The 22,432-nt window shown below is 38.0% G+C and overlaps 2 protein-coding genes across 2 annotated transcripts in view; both read left to right on the plus strand.

The window, feature by feature from the left end:
* The window catches only part of MAT1A (methionine adenosyltransferase 1A), a 133,965-nt gene that overhangs the window by 8,096 nt on the left and 103,437 nt on the right, over positions 1 to 22,432 (plus strand). The gene's annotated exons all lie outside the window — the stretch shown is intronic.
* LOC104568720 (rap1 GTPase-GDP dissociation stimulator 1) lies at positions 2,996 to 21,364 on the plus strand. The gene is made up of 10 exons (XM_088526374.1): positions 2,996 to 3,172; positions 5,270 to 5,398; positions 6,046 to 6,171; positions 6,822 to 6,965; positions 10,386 to 10,520; positions 13,298 to 13,423; positions 17,567 to 17,706; positions 18,687 to 18,813; positions 19,517 to 19,645; positions 21,231 to 21,364. Exons 1-10 carry the CDS (start codon positions 3,007 to 3,009, stop codon positions 21,362 to 21,364), a joined length of 1,356 nt encoding a protein of 451 aa, XP_088382500.1. The 5' UTR covers positions 2,996 to 3,006.

Consider the following 22,432-nt stretch of genomic DNA (forward strand, 5'->3'; position numbering starts at 1 on the left):
ATGAAATTATGGTCAACCATTGTCACTGGAAATAAATACCAAAAATCTTAAGTATTTTGCATACCGTCTCAACACTTTTCTATCCCATTCTGTTTAGAAATCCTGAGCAAACACCTGGAGCACCTCAGACTCTATGGAGGTGACGCAGATGCCGAAGAGAAGATCCTTGAAAGTCTGAATGGGATTCTCCTGTCTCTTACTGAAGATAGCTAAGTATCCCTCTATGCTGCTTTCTAACAACCATTTACACGACATAAAAGCATTCCCTGGTGCTTTTCATCTATCACAGAAAGCTTAAGGTTGGAAGGGACCTCTAGAGATCATCTAGCCCAACCCCCCTGCACACGCAGGGTCACCTAGAGCACGTGGCACAGGGCTGCGTCCAAGCGGGTTTGGAAGAGCTCCATGATAATAAATACCATTTTGCTGGATCTATCCAAGTGATCATTGGTAGAACTATCAAACCCCTCAGCCTTTTTTGTAGTTTTATTTTTTCTTTGTATACTCTCAAATCAAAGAGACAAGGAAAATCTTTCCTTTTTACTCTAAAGGATCAGTTCAAAAATCAGTCTACTGGGAATCTAAACATTAAGAACACTGGTAGCAAAAACCATCTGTTATTGACTTCACCTTGCTTTCCACTTTTTAAGCCAGTGTTAACTTATTAATGCTGTTCCATAGATTTATGGAAAAACTGGATATTCTGCTCAAGTCCCAAGGCTCTTTCAGCATTTCACAGGCATCTTATTTACAAAAGCAAAGAGTAAAAAGGCCCATCAAGGGCTCATTGTTTGTTAATTGAGAATCTGCTTAGCCTTTATTGAGACAACAATAGCTCATTTCACCTGTCAGCAGTTCTCTCTTCTCCAGGGCACAGGGACTTACTCAGCTGCCATCGTGATGTGACTATATTGGCGCAGCAGTGCGCTTCACACAGCACACATGCATACTTCATAGTTCCTAGAGAGTTTTAAAACACAATGAATAAGACAACAACTCTAAATCATTTCAGAAGTAAATATTTCAGATGACAATATCTGAGTTTTCAGACGTTTACAAGTCCTTTTGGTCTTTCTTCATTAGCCATACTACTTAATCCAGACACAAAATGAATTATTTTAAGAGGTCTTCAATGATATCCAAGGACCCAAGTAAAACAGGTGAACTATATTTACTATATGTTGGCACATCGGGGTTGTAAAACTATGCTTGTAGTTAGACAAGTGATGGCAATATATTTTAGTCTATTTTTAAAAATGCATAACAGACATACCTGCAGATGTATCCAGCATTCTAGGCCAGGAAAAGCAAGGCACCTTGTATAAGCAAACAGATACAGTACAAGTGTTGTGAGAAATCTATATCCACTAAATGAGCATTTTAGTACCAAATGAAGCAGACAAAATGCTATACAGCTTGACAGCTACAGTAATGCCAACTTTGACATATAAAGCAAGATCTCAGTCTCTCTTTTTTGTAAATTTTAGTTTAATTCTTAAGATGCAGCTCTGCCATTAAAACTTAACAACAACCTTTTACCATATCATTAGTGCATGGTGCTACAGTATTTCCATATGTGTTTTCTAAAAGATGGTTTTGCACCACATACTCCAGCACTCCATATTTAAGCATGGGGAAATATCAATATTCAATAAATAATGCTCATTATTTGAAACTAACCAGGGTATAGTCAGTTGAAAGCAAAATAATTGAATCATGCACATATCAGTGCTCAGATTACTGCATTAGTATGTCTGGGTTGTTTATTAGTTACAGTCACATCATGTGTGTAGTCACAGTCAAAGCAAAACAAAGAGATGTATGGAAATGGCTGGCACTGTAGTTTCATAAAGCGCTGTGTGCTGCAGTTTTCATACAATAATGTCTATTTGTCACCATTTAAGTAGAAAAAAAATCACTATCACCTCAGAGATGAATCTCTGCTTTGGAAGCAGTTAAAACAGGGGCGTCTGCTTGGTTGGTTATCCTGTTTGCTACCTGCAGTATCAGAGATATTCCTATTCTTGCACACCAAGGACATCAACCAATCACTTCATGATTGAAAGTGTCCGTAAGCAGTTTAGATTAGTTGCACGCAGACAGCAAAAGGTAGAAACAACCCACACAGTTATTTTCACTGTTTAGAGCCTGGGCTTCCTTTAGTCTCAGCATAAAAAGTTTTCCATCAGCCAGACAGCAATTATCAACTGGTACTTATAGCTCTGGTGAGAAAGTCCTTAAGATTTCTGCACATTTCTCCTGCAATTGCATAAACCTGCATTTATTCAAATCTCCTGGCAGATGGTAATTTACTACTTTATAAGGCCAATTAGTTATGTTTCTGATGGAAAAAAGCTAAGGGAATTGACTAATTACTAATCTAATAAAAGCTATTGTGCCTACCTATAAATTAATTGCTAGACCATACATCAGGAACCAAATGTTGATCCCTCACTTGCCATGCCTCATGCAAGCTCCCTTTTATTGTCAGAGAAGATGAAAATGTTTTCCTCTTTGCTCTGCTACCTGTGCTTTAATTCAGCATGAATTAGCCAGAATAATCACCTGCATAGACACTTCCTGCAATATAAGAAGAGTGTTCCCATACATTTTGACTGAGACAACCTTTAAGTACCTTGTTAAATGAGGACCTGGATCCCGAAGATACACACCGAGAACACCACTGAAGCAAAGTAACATACGTAAACAAACAGTTGCAAACTGCTTTGCTGACATTGTTAACACTCTTATCATTACAGAGCAGAGATGCTTCAGCCTACTCAGAGAGAGTGGGATTTTCCTAACTCTGGCACAAATCCTGAAAGGCAATCCACGCTGTGCAGTGAAAGCCACCCAGGTGCTTTCAGAGATAGCCAAGAATGGTACGTTGCATTAAAGCGTTACTACAAGGCAGGTTATGGCACATCTCCTCTGTTTCCAATCTTGAGTTTTGTTTCATGGCTACCAGTTATTGCTCATGCAATTGTAATTTTTTTTAATGTCATTATGGTCAAAATTCAACAGTTTCTCTCCTCTATCTGCACAGAGGAAATGAAGAAACCATGTATTGAAGCAGATTTGGTTCTAACTTTGATACCTCTCCTGGAAAGCACTGACCAAGAAATGTTGCTTCATGCTGGGAGAGCTATTGGCCGTATCTGTTATGACAATCGTAAGTATCTAGCAGAAAGGATTCTATTTTTTCCTGGCTGTAGGGCATTATTTTATAAGACAATATTATGAAAAGCTCCATAGACTGCAATTTTTGATGAGACCTGAACCCACGATGCCCTTCAATCTCTAGTTAGTTATATAAATTACACAGGTCAACTGGCAGGCTGAATGCATCTCAAACAACACCTGACTATGAGCATTCTTACTATATTTTTGACTTCAAGGCCACACATCTTTCTCAGAATGGATACAATTACCTTGCTCTCCAATTGCAGAAGTAGCAGAACTTCACAGATTTCAAACAGTCAGCTTTACCAGAAATGCCTTGGGCTAAAATCCTGGAGAGTTTATCTTCTTTCAAAGTAATAACAGTATCAATAAGAGCAAAACGTTTTTAGAAATGCATGCCGGGAGGAAAAAAAAAAAAAAAGCCACCACACTGCACCAGACACAACAGAGATACTGTCTTAGTTCTTCTCTAGGAATTATTGCTTGCAAATAGGAAATTTCTCCAGACTTTGGAGTAAACCAGCTTACCAACCAGTCTTCATAAGAAATACCCCTTTTTTACTTGCCCGTCAAAATATATATTTTAAAGCTTCTAAATTCCAGACTAACTCAAAAGATTTATTGTCTGTTAGAGTTAATACGAAACTTTTCACCCAGTATCTTTTATTCTGCATTGTTCCTGGGAATTTCAAGAATAGGGACCTAGTATAGATTTTACTAACTTTCTGCAAATGAGAGGGATGTATTTGCTGAGGGACACAGGACTTATACCACTACTACACACCAATCCTCATTCAGCATATGGCCATGTCAGAGCACAGACCAGCAGAGATTTGACAACATGACTGTGACTAAGGTCTGATAAAAACATCAACAGCAGCAATAAAGACACTATAGAAAAAATAATTTTAGTCCTTTCCTAATTAAATTGCACTTATCCTACAATAGCACCTGGACATTCTTCCTAGTGTTCTTCTTGCTTGCTGTCAATCTGAGCTGCAGTCAAGACACCTTTAGAAGTGTCATAACACTGTTAGGCACCTGTCACTGACAAATTCTGCATTCACAGCTCTTAGCATTCTCAAAATGATTGTAGATTTTAGGCTTCATGCATTTTAAAACAATCTACAAAATAGTGCTTTCTCATTAATTCTGCAATTGGATGGAGATAACCCCAAGAATAGTATGTACAATTAGATTCAAATTTTTCATTTTGACTTACTGTACTTCATTGGCTTCACATAATTTACACTGATATCACTGTTATCCAGCTGTTTGAAGATCTAGCTCTGGCTATAAAGATGCCAGACATACTGAATTCAAGCACTTATATAGCCTAGAGACTACCAGCTTTTGGAGCAAATAACTTGAAAAGGCTGAAACACGGTAATTCTCATAGAACTTTGAAATAGCCTACCTCCCAAGAGCATCTTATAATAACCCAGGTACAAGAAAAGCTTCTTATTTCAAAGACTTTAGGGAAAGAGGAAAAAACAGCCAAAATGGAAAATAAGCAAACAAATAACAAGATACACGCACAAAAACCCCCAAACCCCCCAAAACAAAGCTCAATTCTCCCCCTCGAAGAATTAAAAAAATCCCTCAAATTCCCTCTAACCCCTCAAAAGCCTCCCACCAAATGCCCTAAAACCTCTCCCAAAACCAAAAATTCCCCCAAAACAAAACAAACCAACCTCATAGCAGAACACCAAACTCCGTTTTATTAGTGGTTCTGGTCCCTTCCTTCTCCCTGCCCTTCAGGTCAAAAACACCATAGGATAATAATGTGTACTACTAGCTGAGATGCTCGTTTCACTGCCCTTATATTTACAATGATATAATTACTCAAAGCAGAGTTATAAAAATAGAATCCTTAGACCTCCTAAGTGATAAAAACCAAAACTCTAGTCTAAATCTAGACTTCCTATGCACACACCCATTCAGAACACACATTAGCCTGAACACAAAACTGCAGATTTGTAAGAATTAGGCAGACTATCTTGCTGAACTCACCTCAGCTGTCCCCTTCTACTGATTAAATTGGTCCCGTCTAACCACCTTTAATCTCTATGCCTGCTGTTATCAGGGGATCTTCAGGAAGAGCTCGTGAAGGTGGGAGTTATCACATCCCTAGTACGAATATTAACTGACTATGCAGAGAGTGAACCGCTTGTCCACGTTGATCTACTGGCCTTATGCAATCTTGCAGACCTGGGTAAGTAAAAGGTTTTATATCTTGCAGCAAAATGTTACTTTCACTCTGCCATTATCCTTTCATGCACATACAGAATGCCCACAGACATTTTTATAAAGCTAATACGCAATCATGGAGTAGCCACAGAAATTACCACCATACTTCATGTAAGGTTTTACTTTACAGCTGATCTATTGCCCCATACATTATGGGTGAGAGGTAGGAAAGCGGGTACAGTATCACATTTGTTATCTTCCAGCCAGCTCCATCCTCTGTAGATTTCTTATATTACTGAATACCATTTTCTATTCAAATTTTATTCATTTTCTGCTATACAGCAGTGAGCTTTAAAATGTGTATTTATCAAGATGCATCTTGCAGATGTTTATGATACCAGCTAGATTAGAACCATCTAATCTTAGACAGAACCATCTAATTAATCAAAGCAGAAAATATACTAGTACAGCAAACATGCATGTGACATGCCATTTTGATAATGGAAATGATCATACTGTGGATGAATTTACATGTGGAATCAATGGAATTAGGCTAGTATTAATTTGACAGCTACTATAGGGTTATAGCTAGAAGAATTACATTAAAATGCAGTAAAGAAGAGGAATTCAAATACAGAAACATGCTAAATCCTTACTTTATATCATATACAGATACAGCTAAGGAAGCTCTAAGCAAGACAAAGGTGGCTGAACAGTTGGTGAAGCAATTGAGAAGAGCAGAGAGCCATGAGAGGTTAGAAATTGTCTTTGAGATTCTTCAGGCACTTGCAGAAAATGGTAAGGCTTCTGTTGGCTTACGAGAACAAGGGGAGAGAGAGTACTAGTATTTAGTTTAAGGTGAACATTTTGATTTTGATGTGGAATCCCATCAATGGAACCAGCAACCCCTTCTGGGGAAATAAAGCCCCAAGAACATATGAAATCCTGGTCTAAGACTTACAAATTTATCAGGGAAGGCAACAAAGAAAGGAGGGAATAGAGGAGCATTTTAATTATTTTCTTGGATCTATGACACTGCAGATCTATACCATGAGAGAATATGAGTTTGAAACAGAAAAGCAGTGAAGACCAGTTTTCGTTTGGACAAATTAATTTGACAATCACGTATCAGAAGATGCCTAGCGTAGCAAAAACTGACAAGAACCCATCAAGAAAAGCAAGACAACCCATCCAGTTTTCAAACTTATGACTGGCAATACAAAAAAACAAAGATCAGTGCAGAAGTTTTACTCGTTATGCTGGTGGTATTTTTCTGATAACAATGTTTGTTACAAATAAAACAGAAAAAAAAAGCAAAAACAAATAAAGAAAAAAATCACCATAGCTAGAAAGAAATCATCTTAAATTCAAGGATTTAGCTTCCTAGTTTAAAATATTTGGCAAGGACCAAAGAAGTTGTTAGTGAGCTCTTACTGTGATCTCCACAGATGCTTTGAAAGTACAGTTGGTGGAGGCAGGTGTGCAAGAGGTGCTGTCTGAGATCCTGCTGAGGCTCCAGGGTAGTTCACAAGCTGAAGACACATGCATTGTGAAGGCTGCGTCAGATCTCATTGTCTCTCTGCTTCTTGGAGGTAATAAATAAATAAATAAAAAATGACAGGCCAGATAGCAACTCCTCTGTCAAAGGAGTTCATTCTTTATTTATCTGCTCCATTGCTTTTACTTCCTTAATAGCGACACATTTGCAACCTGTTTCATAATAATCCTTAAGGGATTGTGTCCATAATAACCTTTAATGGATTATTATGTCCTTCTCAGACATTGCATTTTTTCATTTACTGTATAAACACAGTGCTCATGTTGTCATGTTTTCCTTCAAGCAAACACACGCATTGCCTCAGGCAATCCAATACATCTGTGATTGCTCCTGTACAGAAAATACATGTAGGTGCAAAAGCTTCCTGCTGTTGTAGCTGTATCTACAGTTGGGTCAGTGCAGACACAACTTTCATGACTATTTTCAGCACTGGCTTAAATGCCAGTTTTAAAATTAAAAGCTAATTAATAAATTAAATAGAAAAGTTGACATGGTATTCGACTACTTGCTATTCCAAACCTATGTGCATACTTCAAGAAATTGGATTAATAGATGAAATATAAGAATCTTCCTGTAGTGTAAATTGTCCTTCAATCTATTATTAAGAGCACCATCCTTCCAGAGGACACACACTGCTGTTCTAGGTCTCTAGCTTGCTTAGTCTCTTGTGTTATTCCTGAAATCTGCCTAAAAAAAGCCACAGACCTTCAAAAGTAACTTAAGTTGATGTTGCTATTATATTTGAACAATACAGAACAAAGCTTCTAGAACTGAACATTTACATCTTATCCCTAAAATCTCAAAGCAATTGAGAACTTAAAGGTCTTAATTATTATAGCAACAATCCTTAAGTTCCATCATTGATTGGAATTTCCCCAACAAAGAAACAGAACAGTTCACTATTTGGGGCCACAATTATAAACAGAAATGATACATACTTCTCACATTCTCTCCATTGATAGAGCCAGAGATAGGTCTGTGTAGAAGAATTTTGCTAAGGGATTTGGTGTTATCCACCAGAAGGTTCGTGCCTGGCTTGCATCCAAACATACGCAACTACAGAGACAGAAAAAATGACTACTGCTAGTTTCAACAGAAATAGTAAGATTGTTTACTTGCTACCCATCCAAGCTGGAAGAGAGCGTGGCACTGCTGGGTTTCGTTGCTCCATGCCTCTGAAACAAAAACTCTGTTGCTTTTTTGCAGACCAGAGACTTGCAAAGCTTTAAGTAAGGCAGGCTATGAGTACTGAAGAAATCTGTGGGTTTTGTCATAAAAATGGGATAAGCTGGCTATACAAGCTTTCATACTTCATTTTGCCTAGTTCATGCATATTGGAAGTGAGACTCTGGAAATATTTCATGCCAAATATATTTGCTATAAGCAGAAACTTCTCTGGCATCCCACAGATCCTCTCTAGACTTCCATTCTTCATTAAAGAACTACCTAGCTCTGAATCTGCCACTGTGCATCACAGCTTTACAAAGGCCACAGAAATGTTCTGTGCCTTTAAACTTATTATCTGCAATTTATTCAACCGAACAGCTGGCTGTGTCACTTGCTATTCTCCCTTTACCTCTCCCACAACCCCATTAGATATTTCATAGAACAGAATAAACTCTTTCAGGTCCCAGTATGTGCCACTGACACATGCACAGCCTTTAATCTAAGAAAAAAAAATCCTATGGAAATCTGATCTCAGCATCAAATGACTTCCAAGACAGTAAAAAGATGACAGCTTTTGCAGCTAGGAAAGTGGCTGTTCCTAGCAGGCTTTTAACTACAAGTCATTAAATTAAAAGTTCTGCTGCTATCCAAGTGAAAATCCATTGGAGAGAGAACCAAATTGGAGCTCTGTGGCAATCAAAGCAAGGCAGCCACTAATGGATTCTGGCCATTTACACATTAGTTGAAGAGGGGAAAAAAAAAAAATATATATATATATATAGTTCTGCAATTCTTTGGCTTGAAAGGAAGGGAAGAGAGAGAAATTAAGCTCAGTTAAGGGTAGGCTATACTAAGATCGAAGTATTTTGCCTGTAGAATTCTGTCCCAAGATAACCTATTCCTTCAGAGAACTAGATAACTTACTTTATGTATTCTGATACAATAAATAAGCAAAAACACCACCTCCAGGAAGTACATACATAAGTGTAAATCAAAAGACTCTTGCATGAGTAAGATTTGAACTATTGCAGACTGACAGTTCTCACAAAAATATTCTTTTTTAAGCAATTGACAAACTCTTATTTAGGATAAGTTGTAATACAGGGAAAAATACTAGATGAAATGCAACAGTAGTAAAAGTGCTAACAGATAAAAATGGTTGCATTAGTCAAGAGGGAATATGGAAGAGTTTCTAAATCTCTGGGATAGAAATAACATTCAAATCAGCACAGTTTTTAACACCAATTAAATATGGCCATACATATTTAAGTGATATACACACAAGTCATTAGAAATCTATCAATCTTCACACAGCTAGTACCATATAAAGCTACTTATGTTTGGATTCTGTATTGGTATATGCTTGTTGATAATTGTTTGCTCCAGCTGAAGATGTGGTCTCCCTAAACAGCCTTCATATATTTTGCCATGTTATAATAAACAGCATTAAAACTGTAAGAATAGAGCAGTGACAGAATGTTAAATGGCGTCAGGAAGATTCTCTTGAGATGCAATAAACCACAGGAGACAATATATTCACCAAATGGCAACTTTAAAACACTTTATTCCAGAAAGGTGGAGATTGTAATAGTGGAAGGAAACTCTCTATTGAGAGCAGCACATTTGCTCTCAGCGCTAAGGAATCTTTGACAACAAAAGTAGTTATCTCTGCAGAGCAAGATCTCAAAGAGAAAGGGATATACACAGACAAAATAACCAGTACTCCAGTCACCTCATTTCAGAAAGTAGGCTCATCAGAACAGGCAGAAAAAATCTAGGTGATTGTTTTGGCAATTAGTTAATGAGAAGCAGTTCTATTGTCCAATGAGTAAAAGCAGTACAAAATTAGTAATACCAAACTCACCATTGCTAGATCAGATCTCCAGTCTCTTGCAGTGATCTCTTGAATCAGCAGACCTGGAGAACTAAACCAACCCTATGGAGAAATTGAAAATCCTACCAGTATTCTAGCATGCGCATGCTGGAAAACACAGTAGTGTCAAGGAAGAAATTGTTCGAAGATAAGGCTTTGAATTTTTCTTGGTCCGGCCCTATAAAGTTGTCCGAAACTTTATCAGAGGATAGATCTCCATCGGTTCACAGATGGCCAGCATCCACTTCTATCTCTAGAGTGCTGAAATTTGTAAGGACCAGAGCTACAGTATCATTCCTATGAGAAACAGCCAAGGCAAAGGTTCCCTACACTGTGGGGTTCACATGCCTAATTTCTGTCACTGCTTTCATTCCACCTCCTCTCCCACCTGCATGCCTCCTCCTCTCCCTTCAGATGGCAACTGTGAGCGAATGGTACAGGTGGGAGTCATACACCAGCTTCTGGACCTTCTGGAGAAACACGTGGAGAGCGCGGATGTCTCTGTTCAACACGCCGCACTCAGCGCACTTCGAAACCTTGCTATTCCAGGTACAGAGCCCGAGGACACAACTTACTGTGAACCTTTGTAAAGTTGGGACACGCAGATGAGCACAGCTCTGTCCAAGTCACCAATTCCTGCCCCCTGTACTCTGAGAGAGATTGACCTTTTTCCTCCTGCAGAAACATATGCATTTGAATTATTCATCAGAACTTCTCAACTACATAAAGAATCTAAATATCATACAGTGCGACCTAATACAGTGTGAGCTGCTGAAATTGGTTTACGCTAACAGGGAACAGCAATATAAGACAAAAAGTGTAGAACAGAATTTATGGCTTAAAGTGGGATGGCAACTGTCACATCACAACTGATAGGGATTTTACAAATCTGCTGTTCTCCTTCTGCAAAGATAGTGTTTATTGCAAATTTGGCCTGCATAACAGTTAAAAACTGCATTCTTGTGAGCTCTAGCTACACATCAGAAAATTGTGTTGCTTCTCATCTCAGATTTATTCCTTTCATAAGGAAACACACATCCATACCAAAAATTTTTGATAGAGAATTAACAGTGCAGTACCCTTTAACGCAGTCCTTACGCTGTTTTATAGCACTACTCAGATGATAGCATGATACAAACACGATTTTCCAAAATTAAAATTTTGACGTTGCTGAAGAAACTCCTAGTTATACATATATGTCCACGTTAACTTCAAGCTGGCCATAACATACATAGGGACATAGATCTAACTTGTATAAGGCCTATGCCTTACGTTGTAAGGTAGGCTGGAGAAAGCAGCTCAGAGAAGCACGTGCCACAAGAGAGGAAAGCACTTCATCAGCACCCTATAAAAGAGGCCAATGGCCAACACTGTTTCTGGTTCTAGAGAGCCCAGCAGTATTAATTTCAGAAGTCTCTTTCTGAGGGAAATACCAGGATACATTCACTACTCTAAGTTTTCTTTGAACAAGGTACTGTACAGAGAAACACAGCATGCTTAAATAACTGAGCACTGGTTTCCAATCTAACCTGGAGTTTCTCCAGTTTTCAGGGCCAACCTTTTACTATTTCATTCCCTAACCACAAGTACCTCTCCCTTCAGTACCTATTAGGCAATCCTCTGAATGTATCCTACAGCATTCACTTCCTTCAGCTGCAAACTATTTTCAAAATGCAACAAGCAGCAGCAAAGCAGTTTCAAGCACTGAACTTGAAGTGCAGACCATTGTAAGAAGAAACATAACTGTTCTTTAACAGCAAGAAGCAGTGACACATAGCATTAAGACAGAAAAAGAAAGCCATCCAACTGAAATCGAGTGTAATTTAGGTAGGTAAAACATAACTACCTTCTTCAGAATGTCAATCTGTGGTTTCTCTATAGAGCCATGTGCTCAGCTCAATATCTCATTGCACATATTGCAAGAGTAGATTCAAAGAGAATTCTCATCAATAAGATATTCAACAGTTACAAGGAGCAAAGATACCACGTTTTTATTTGAAAAATAACAATTTGATGTAGTTTCCCTTGACAGCATACAAGGACAGTGGCAATACTCTAACTCAAAGCAGAGACCAAAGGCTTCTCTGTCCAAACACTGTTACAAACCATCTATGATCTTTCAAAATGTATGTTTCTTCCACAGATTTTTAGTCGATATAATCAGAACATGAAACTCAGAAAAAAATCGAAAACCTGAGACACAAAACTATGTAGCATGGAAGAAAATAATTGAAGAAATAGATGCATTTTAAAAAGATGAACAAAACAGCATAGGCACAATATAAAACTGTAATGCGGACAAGACATAGCACTTGGATCTTCAAATTCTGATCCTAAACTACGCTTCTCCTTATCAACTCAAACACAAACAGGAAAGCCATAAAGTCAGGCCTGCGTAATAGTACAGCACTTCTAGCAATACGCAAGAAATGCACATCCTATCACATGGAGAAAATGCTTACTGAGTGCAAATCTAAGTATACCATAAACCAAAAGTGAATCAAATACGCTCCAACACTTGCAGACAAGCACAAGAGATGCCCTTAATTCAAACAGTGATCTTAAGAGTACTTATTAAAAAAAGTAGTAAAAAGTTATACTTTAGTAGCCTTTAGTGACTAGAGAGTCTGTGCTGCCTGAAGAAAATAACTTGTTTTTAATTTATCTAATAGTCTTTGCTTCTCAATCTGCCAAAAGGAAGAAAAAAGGGATACAATAAATTTCTTGCCTAATATTTCACTTTCAAAAGAAAGAAAAGGCATACAGGAGATTGAAGATAAATTGTTCCGGGAGGAAGCAACACTTAGTAGAGTTAAGCAGCATTAGGACTCCTTCCAGACAAGTCTCTGTTTACTTCCAGATTATTATTTCCCCACTAAAGGCTGGTGCAGAGACATTAAGATTTAGAAGCAGAGAAAAAGCACAGAAGGAAAGGCATGAACAACATAGGATGAGCGAGCTCAAATGTAAGAAACTTGATTCTCAAGAAATAAGGTTAAGTCATTCACTTTTGCTTCCCAGTTCTATAAAGACAAGCAAGCACATCAAAGCCTTCAGAACTTGGCTAATACGGGTTGGTGGTACGGAAGTGCTTCCTTTTTCCTCTTATCACTTCATTTTGGGCAGGACTAAGATCGTAGTGTATGCAAAATACACAGACTTAAACAGTTACATTGTTCCAAATTCATGTCAGAATGCTCTTAAATTGGATTATCTGCAAGCGCTAAGAGCAAAATACTCAGTGCAAGATACGTCAACTCAACACATTCGTGCAGCTGCTGAACTCCAATTTAACATCCTTTTTTTCCTCCGGTTCCATTTTCTAGTTGCTAACAAGGTTCAGATACTGGAGGAACGTGTGGCGGAAAGAATTCAGGCACTTCTAAGGTCAGAGTCGCCTCCTGTGCAGTTTAAACTTCTCGGAACACTACGAATGTTGGCAGATGGTCAAGGTAGGGAATTGCTAATTTTTTACTAATGTCACCTTTTCTCCTCCTTCCTGACTGCAGAACGAGAGTTGTGTGAGGCAACAACAGGCTCAGTATTCTGCTTAACTCCATTCACTCTGGAGAGATGCTCCAACACACAAGAGTGATTGATGCTTCAAAGTTTTCCATTCTAGCCCACACTAACCTCAGAAATAGATGAGTAATTGAGAAAAGAACTAAATAAAAGTACATGTAGTAGCCAACATGGACTAGCAGAGGCTTAAAGGAAGATATTTCCAATGCAGACACATCAGCAAAGCACAAGTACCATGGAGGAGAGTCAGGCTGCAGATTTACAAGGCCAATGAGCAGAAGAGCAAATGAACAGCATAACTGGAGAATGTAAAAGGATCCAAGGGAGTTGGGGTTGAGCAAGAAGACAGAGGAGAAATGAATTTCTATTAGTCACCTAGTCTCTCCATACCCTTGTTCCCAGTCTTATCCCACTACTTGCTTAAATACTGAATCAACTGAGCCTTGAAATATCGTTTCACCTACTTGCCCATCTTTGTGCAAAACTGAAAGACAAGAAACACATGCAAATGCAACAGTACTCATTTTATGCATATAGCTGCATTTTGAAAACAAAAGTGCAGTATTTAGGCACTAAAGAAAAATCAGCACCTTACAATAGCATTAAAATCTACAATATTCTAATTCATCCTTAGACGAGCACATTTTTACCTGATTGTAACATCTGAAAATAAGTACTTTTTTATGATAGATGCCTGCCCTAATCTTTCCAAATCATCACAGAAACAGCTCTAGAACACTAGTCAATAGATACCATATTGATGTGCATGAATCAGAAAACATTACCAGCATTTTGAGATGGGAACTGACAGTTGGCACAGAACAAGTACTAAATCATGAATTCATCAGTTATACGGAAAGGGAAAAAGCTCATTCTCTCTTATACTCCATGCTGCTGTCACTTACAACCACTTCAGACACCACTTTGGTTTGACAGCAACTTACACCCATCTCCAATATGCAAGACACTAAATTAAGATTTTGAGCTTTTGTATTAATTGTTAAAATACAAAGGTTTTTTTTGACTGAAATTATTGCCACTGAGGATGCTGCTAGATACACAGAAATCCAGCCTTTTTCTCCTGTCAAGCTTTGAATTAAATCATTAGACATTGGCATAAAGACCTCAGTATAAAGAAAGTCTGAATTTTGCACTAAGAAATACAAACATTATAGGTATCAAAATGCAGAGAAGAAAAAGAATTGTATAATACTTAATGTTTACCCTTTATGCCTGTGGGCACAAAGTCTCCCCTTTTAATTACTTTCTGTTTATCCAGGAACCATAGCTCATTGCTCTTAATTAAGTCAGCCTGAAACTCTCATAAAGACACATCTACTAACAGGTCCACATTAAATCAGTTAATTGCATTACCTAGTGTAAATTCGTTACTTAGACAGTCACTGGACATGCTGTGACCTGCAAAACAGAAAAGGTAGGTGTGTTTCTAATTATGGAAAAACGCACTCAGACCTATCACATCAGCTCCTAACTAAGATGTTAACAATAACTGATTCCCTGCTGTGCTTCAGAGAAGAACCTCACCACACAGCCAAAGGACTTTCGGCTAAATGAAAAGTTCAGTTATATGCATAATTTCAGGTTTATCATTAAAAGGTCCTTCCATTCCTCTGAACGATGACTAAATGACACTTGGACTAAACAACAGGCTTTGTTCCACAGACATCCATTGTTAGTAGGCCTCAGGAAGTCCCCTTGAGAACTGGGTCAAGACCCCTTCTTTAAACAAACCTCTTAAACCAGTATCATTTGCCATTCCTTCACCTTATTTAAGCTTTCCGGACTAAATTGGATTATCGTGATCTCCTCAGACAAACGCGTAACATCTGACCTAGAAAGAGCAGCCTTTCTGTCATGTGAGCTGATGTGTGGATTGAGTAATGACAGGCTAACTTTATCTCAAAACAAACAAACAAACAAACAAACAAAAAAACAAAAAACCCAAAACAATTAGGCTAGAAGCTCCCAGATCATGGAGAATTGAGACTTTGCCTTGTGAAATCTCTCAGGATTGTGGAAAGAACAAAGGAAGTGTCCATGCTTTCTCATCCCTCTCCTCTAAGGAGGAGGAAAAGGTTGACTTCACATTTCTGTGAAACATGCAGAGTAGTCACATGGTTTTCTGACACAGACTTTCTGATTCACACTCTCTCTGATCCTTAAAATATTTCAGAACAAACACAATATGCAGGAAGGAAGGGACAAAGGAATAGGAGCAGGGTGATGCTCTTGTACACCAAAACTATCCTTTCTATTTTGGATCTTAACATCAGTTCTGCCTCAAGTCCCTTTGAGAAACTTTTCAGCCTCTTAAAACCACACACACATTGCTCACACTTTCCTCCCCTCTTAATTACCTTCCAAACAAGGAGGAAACTCCCCGTTCATCTTCTTTCAGGCCTGGAGCTCATGGAAAAGATTGAAAGAGTGGAGGTAACTGTTTATAGGTCCTTTGAAATTTAAGAACCCCTTAAAATACTTTACCATATCTCTCTCTCTCTCATCAGATTTATCATCATTTGGGAGGGGGAAGACAACCAAGTGTTTAAGATGACCAAAATGAAGTCAATAGGAAAGCCCTCAGCTACAGCTATACAAGACTCCCAAGTTTAAGATGGGAGCCTTATAAGCACATGGTATTTTTGCAAATACAATAATTAGGATAACAAAAAGGTAAATACAAGCTCTATAACTACTTTGGTTGGCAGAGACAGAAACTGAGGGGCAAGTCAGAAATGCTGTGTATCTATATACTCAACTTGCAAACCATTAGGACAGTAGAGATATAGGGATATAATGGCTTGGCATTTTACCCAACAGCTGTTCTAGATGTTCTCAAGGCCAAGTGGATAAACACTCGACTCCTACAAAAAGAAGTAGTAATGTGCATAATTTAAGCTTATCTTTCTCCTGCTTCCCTTTTGTAGTTACCACTGTATATCTTCAAAGTCTTAAGTACAGTATCAACTAACTGAATTCAGTGAAGCAGTTAGTATTTACCAAGGTTCTCTCAATGCCTGGATCTCTGTTTAGCATACTTAGTTAAAATAGTGTATTCCACAGTCCTTGGTGTCTCATATCAGTATTTTCCTTTGCTTAGGAAACAACTTTATAGTATTTAGCCACTTTTGACTCATAACACTTTCAAGATGTTATTAAATTGCACTAACATTTATGTGGAACCATGCATTAGATCAACACAACATTAAAAGTTTATCTTTGGCATTAGCAATGTTCCTTTTACTGTTGAACTTTTGAAAGCTTTGTGAGCCAGCTCCCACATACTGAGCAGTTCAGCAGCACAAACCTTAAGTTACAGCAGCTCATTAGTTTCAGTTCCTTAGGAAAAGTTATCTAGTCATTTCATCCTGCCCAAGTGCCAAATCCTGAAATTTTGCCAAATCCTGAAACAAGGCCCCTGCAACACAGGGAAAGGCAACTTAACAGGCTCCTTCAAACTTTGGAGGAAGTTTTAATGATGCCTAAAAAGCAGTTCTACACCTATATGCATTCTTAAGACATGATAATTACAGACATGCTGCAAATCAGTACTAAGACTTGTTTTCACACATGCTGCCTGCAATAATCTTCACCATTGCTAATAACACTGAAAGGGCAAGGAGATGCTCTGAAGAGCCAATTCTTGCTTTCACACAGGTCTCAGAGCAAATGCAAGTAAAATAAAGGACTGACGAGAAGATTTCAATATAGCAGTAAAATATATTCTCTCAAAGATTTTATGCCACCCTTCATTAAGCCCTGCTTCAGCACAGTCAAACATTGGTATGTACTTCAAAGTTTCAGAAGGGCTGAAAAACAAACAAACAAACAAAACCTGCTAGGTCTGCAGCAAAAGCAGCTTAATTTGTTCTTGGCCTCCAAAATAGGCCTTAAAAAGTCTGCTTTACAGAGGATGTCAGAGAACACTGAAGTCCAATGCCCTAAAGAATATTGGGCTAGAAAACAAGCCATCCTGGCTATTTTACACTCACATTTCTGTGAACGCAAAAGGGCCCAAATTACGTGTTTCCTGATCACACTTTCCTCTTCAGCTGACGCAGCTGAAATCTTGGGCCAAGACCCCACGCTGCTCAACAGACTCGTGCAATGGTGCGACGCTAACGACAGCGCTGGCATCCGCGGAGAAGCACATCGGCTGCTGGCCTCCATCTTGCAGCACAACAGATCTCAGGTATGAGAACTACCGCTATGTTTCTATTTTATCTTTCTCAAGTATTTTTAAGACCCTTCTATTTTACTGGACATTAAAATGTCAGACACATTGCTATATCACATTACAATAGCTTAAATCATATTAAAAAGCTTTCCACAAAACCCTTCTAGCCTGCCTCAATACTAAGTAGGCGAAGGGGAACAGGAAAGCAGAGTGCCATCTACCACCACAGATGTGGCACTAGCAGCACTTTAATATCATCTATCAAATTTTACCCAATTTTTTTGCTCAAATAAGGCTTAACAAGTGGCAAGCATTGGTAAAGCAAGTGGTAAGGCTTTATTTCCATAAACATATTTGCTTCAAATTAAAACTACAAAGATAACCCAAACGTATCACGAATGTCAAGATTTAAGGAACTTGCCTAAAGTGATGGATGAATTTAGTGATCTGTATGAGAAGGCACTGGTGGCATATTGAAACTAGCATTTTTTTCTTACAAATCATACAATTTTACAAAGGCAGACCAAGTGTGTTTTTATTTTTAATTTATTTATTATTTGAAGTAGTGCTAAAATATGTAGATACTATCTGCACAGGTTTTGATAAACTACAACTAAATCTTTTCTAATTTATATGCTTGAATGAAAGGCTGGAGTAAGATCAAACAAAAACCATTAAGAGATGAAAAAAAAAGTGTAAAGTAAGAACATATGCAAGTACCTTCTGGTAAATTAAACCAGCCTTAACCTGGTAAAACACACAATCAGTACCACAGGAAAAGTCTTTAGTCATAAGATTCATTCACTTAAAAAAAAAAAAAAAAAAAAAAAAAAAAAAAAAAAAACACACACACACAAACAAAAAAACAGCTTACATTGCAGCAGGCGAATCATTTCAACCTTTTCAAAGACTGAAGAGTATAATCGCAATTCTTTCCATTCTGCTGTTATTTACAACTCAGATTGAGGCGTGATATTTTACCTTTGCTTTAACAGGAAGTGATCAAGGCCATGCAGGAAGCCCATGGAGTGAAGCATCTGGTTTCCATGACAACAAGCGAACACATTACTCTACAGAAGGAGGCTCTGAATGCCTTGACAATAGCATCCACGATCAATTTAGGTATTTTTTCTTCTAAATGCATTTATCTGTGTAAGATCCTTATTGTTAATGCAAACCACTGTCATGCCATTAGCTCCACACAACACGTAAGAAAATACAAGGGTCATGTTTAAATTCAGTTCTACGGCATTATAAAAAGGAGGCCAGTCATCCAGATCACAAAAGCAACAGGATTCAGAAACTGCCTGAAAAGTGTCTTTTGGATTTTTTTTTATTATTATTATTTATTTTTTTTTAAAGAAGATAGAAGTCTCCTTCTCTGGAGATCTTCCAAACCCGCTCGGACGCAGTCCTGTGCCACGTGCTCTAGGTGACCCTGCGTGTGCAGGGGGGTTGGACTAGATGATCTCTAGAGGTCCCTTCCAACCTTAACAATTCTATGAATCAAAACACCAGGTTGGAGAGGGACAATATGTTGAACAGCATGATACAATGCAAGAAACCTGCAAGCTGGCAAAACAGGAAGAGCTGAAGATGATCAGGGACGAAAGGAGAGAAAAGATCTAGATAAAGACAAAACTAAAGACACAACTAAACAGGGACACACTAAGGGATTGAATCATCAATCAAAACTAAAAGGAAGAAATAATCTTTGAAGACATACAGAATGCAAGAGAGAATAAAGTGGAAGTGTAAAATTGTGTACATTTGTGGGAGCTGCAAATGATGGGGAACAGGTATAAACAAATATTTTATTTTGCAGAAACCCTCGAAGAATCTTTTAAGGAGTCACGGCTAGTTCAAAGCTTACACAGACTACTACAAGATGTGAATACAAGTCCTGAGGTGACATATAATTCAATGGGTCTTTTGTGCAGCCTTCTTAAATCAGGTAAGTTATGTAGTATTCGATGAAAGGACAGTTATTTATGATCAAGACAAGTGTTTTCTATGATAAACATGTCACTAGTGATGCTGTCACTGTGAACAATGTCAGTCAGAGTCAGTGAACAATGAACTCATTCATTTTTCATTCTTTATCAATCACTGAACACTCCACTCTCTCATCAAGTACTTTCTTTTCTCATGAAAAGTTGATTAAACCATCACTTAAAAAAGGCCTTATTCCAGCAAGAGCCAGTGGCATAATCAGGTCCTGAAATAGCAAAATCACAGCCTTGGAATAAAAGCTTCTTTGTCAAAACTCACCATGTGCAAATGTATTGCTGTCTCAGGCCCTAAACATACCACAGCAATTTTGTGTTCAAGGAAGTAAAAGAGTCTGCATCATATTTCACAAACAAGCATATACTTGTTCTGCCTGTGCTATAGGCAAGCCAGGAGTTGAGATAAAACAGTTATCCCTAGCAATGCTGGATTCAAGGAATAGCAACTTCAGTGCTACAAGTACTCTAAAACATCTGAAGGACCCAGTTTCAATTTCTTTCACTCATTGTTAAAAAAGATTTAAAGCACTTCCAGCAAGATGAGACTCCTTTTGGAAGAATAGTGTCTGCTGAAAATAATCATATTGAAACCAGTAGTCCAGATGTTTCAAGCTACGGTTCCCTACAGTGTATAACCAAGGAAATTAAAAATCTCAGGCAAAGGCCTGAAGGGGGAAATTGATTTTTCAAATTCTGGTTCCATCCTCTGTTGACATCCAGACATACTGCAGTTTATACTGCAGCACATTTTCCCCCTGTAGTTACAATCATTTTGGAATTGGCCTAAATATCTGCTTCCTTTTATAAATCACCCCATTATTCCCTTGGTAGATGAATTCCTATCTGATTTCCAAGACACATTTTAAGTCTCTAGTCAGTGAGCTTACAATTATATCACCCCTCATATTTGCAACTTTTTTCTTCATCTGCTAGTACTGACAGAGAACAAATAATTTTCCTTTGCAGTGTATAGATTTTTATTTAGTCTAATACTAGCAGAGAGTACAACAGCTCTAAAAAACCTCCTGGGCTTGTTTTGAGCTAGTAGCTAAGACATCCCATGTTGGGGTCAGATCCTCAGATATTCTGGTAGTATGAAAAAAAGCATAACCATTTATTTCACTGCAACAATGCAGTATTCACAAAGCAGATCTGACTTGCAAGATATTATTTCCAGAGGTATCTCAATAGTACTGTATAGACTAACAGTAAGAGTTGAAACTTACCCATATGAAAGACTAATAAAAATATACCATAAAGGGCAAAAAGGTCAGAGCATCTCCTGTAATATATATCCTGTAATATATTCCTTCTGTTCAATCAGTTGTTCTTGGAGGTCAACCAAAGGAAAAAGTTCCTAAGCAGTTCAATACTTTTATGTATTAAAGAGTATCTGTTGAGAGAAAGACTTTTAAGTCACAGCAACTGACTTCAAACAGTAGCTACTTAAGACTCATACCTTAAAACAATTGTTGGGAGTCACTGTGCCTTTGCATGCTATTAAAACTCAACATTCAATCTCCCATTCAGGTGATTTGAGACAAGAAATTGAGGAAGAGAAGATTAAAGAAACCCTGGAACAACTCTGCAATCACAGCAATGCAAACGTAGTCAAGGGAGCTGTTACAACATTACAGATTCTGAGAGGAGAGCCACCCCATTAGCCTCCTTCCCTTCCTCACAGCAACCTTGCACTGTTGAAGCAACTGCAATAAAATTCCAGCTTTGCCAACACGACCTTGCATTTGTCACCCTGCTGCACAATAAACACTACTGAAGCTCTGAGATAGCTCCCATTTTCCAACTTGTGCTTACAGAATTACACTTTGTTGCCTATTTGACCTACAGATTATTACTATTAATTATTACTACTGTTCTTTGAGTTAATGCTGTACACAGCAGTAGGTATAAGATCCATCAGAAAATTGGTCTTAACTTGGTGTCATTTGAGAAGCATAAGGCAGTTACCTCTTTTCTATGCTAGTTTTTAAGCGCCTTAGTTTTATTACCTCAGGATACCATTTGCAATTTTTTTCTGCTATCAATAGAACTTAAAAATTACTACAAAGAATGAAGAGCTTCTATCCAGCAGCCTAAACAGCAGTATTAGACACAGACTGCAGGTTAAAAAAATCACTTTTGGACACTTAGCAGCTATTCCATCTCTGTGCCTGCTGTATCAGTCTGTATTGCCAGTTAATTGAACATATCAGCTTCCCTCTGCTCCAAATTAACTCCAAAAGAACAGCTCCTACTCCTTTTTTACTTCCTGTTTAAAAAAAAAATCATCTCTGAGTTTCTATCTGTTTGTGCCACAAGCTATATTCCTAAACCAGTGAGTTGATTATGATGCCAGATACCTGCATTAGAAGCACAGATCGCAGTAAACTGCTGTCAGTGTCTAGACAGTAGTCAGTCAGGGATACAGATTAAAGAGGGATGGTAAGAGAGGGAGGGCGAAGATTTGAAAGTGGCTGAAAGTAATCTCCAGTGACAGAACCTGGATTTAGTTTTTGATAATGAACTGCTATAGTAAAATGAGTGCCTCTGAACATTTCTGTAACAACTTTGCGTGCACAATTCTCACTTGATAAAAGATAAAAAGCAGGACTTACTCCACAACTTTAACAGGGAATTTTGAAACAGTCATAGGCAGTAGTCTTCATGCAGAATCACACTGGCAAGACACAAAGACCCCATTAAAAAAGCAAAAGTATTAGATTCTGAACCAG

The sequence above is a fragment of the Tinamus guttatus genome, unplaced genomic scaffold (genome assembly GCF_059628265.1).
Source record: "Tinamus guttatus ecotype Peru unplaced genomic scaffold, ASM5962826v1 Tinamus_guttatus_pri_ptg000246l, whole genome shotgun sequence".
Classification (NCBI taxonomy): domain Eukaryota; kingdom Metazoa; phylum Chordata; class Aves; order Tinamiformes; family Tinamidae; genus Tinamus; species Tinamus guttatus.

Bases quoted from the DNA above. Each gene is read 5' to 3' on its own strand.
- LOC104568720 (XM_088526374.1), top strand. From the start codon at position 3,007: ATGGTCAAAATTCAACAGTTTCTCTCCTCTATCTGCACAGAGGAAATG. The intron at 10,521-13,297 runs GTACAGAGCCCG...TCCATTTTCTAG, and splicing joins TCGAAACCTTGCTATTCCAG to TTGCTAACAAGGTTCAGATA. The intron at 19,646-21,230 runs GTAAGTTATGTA...TCTCCCATTCAG, and splicing joins GTGCAGCCTTCTTAAATCAG to GTGATTTGAGACAAGAAATT.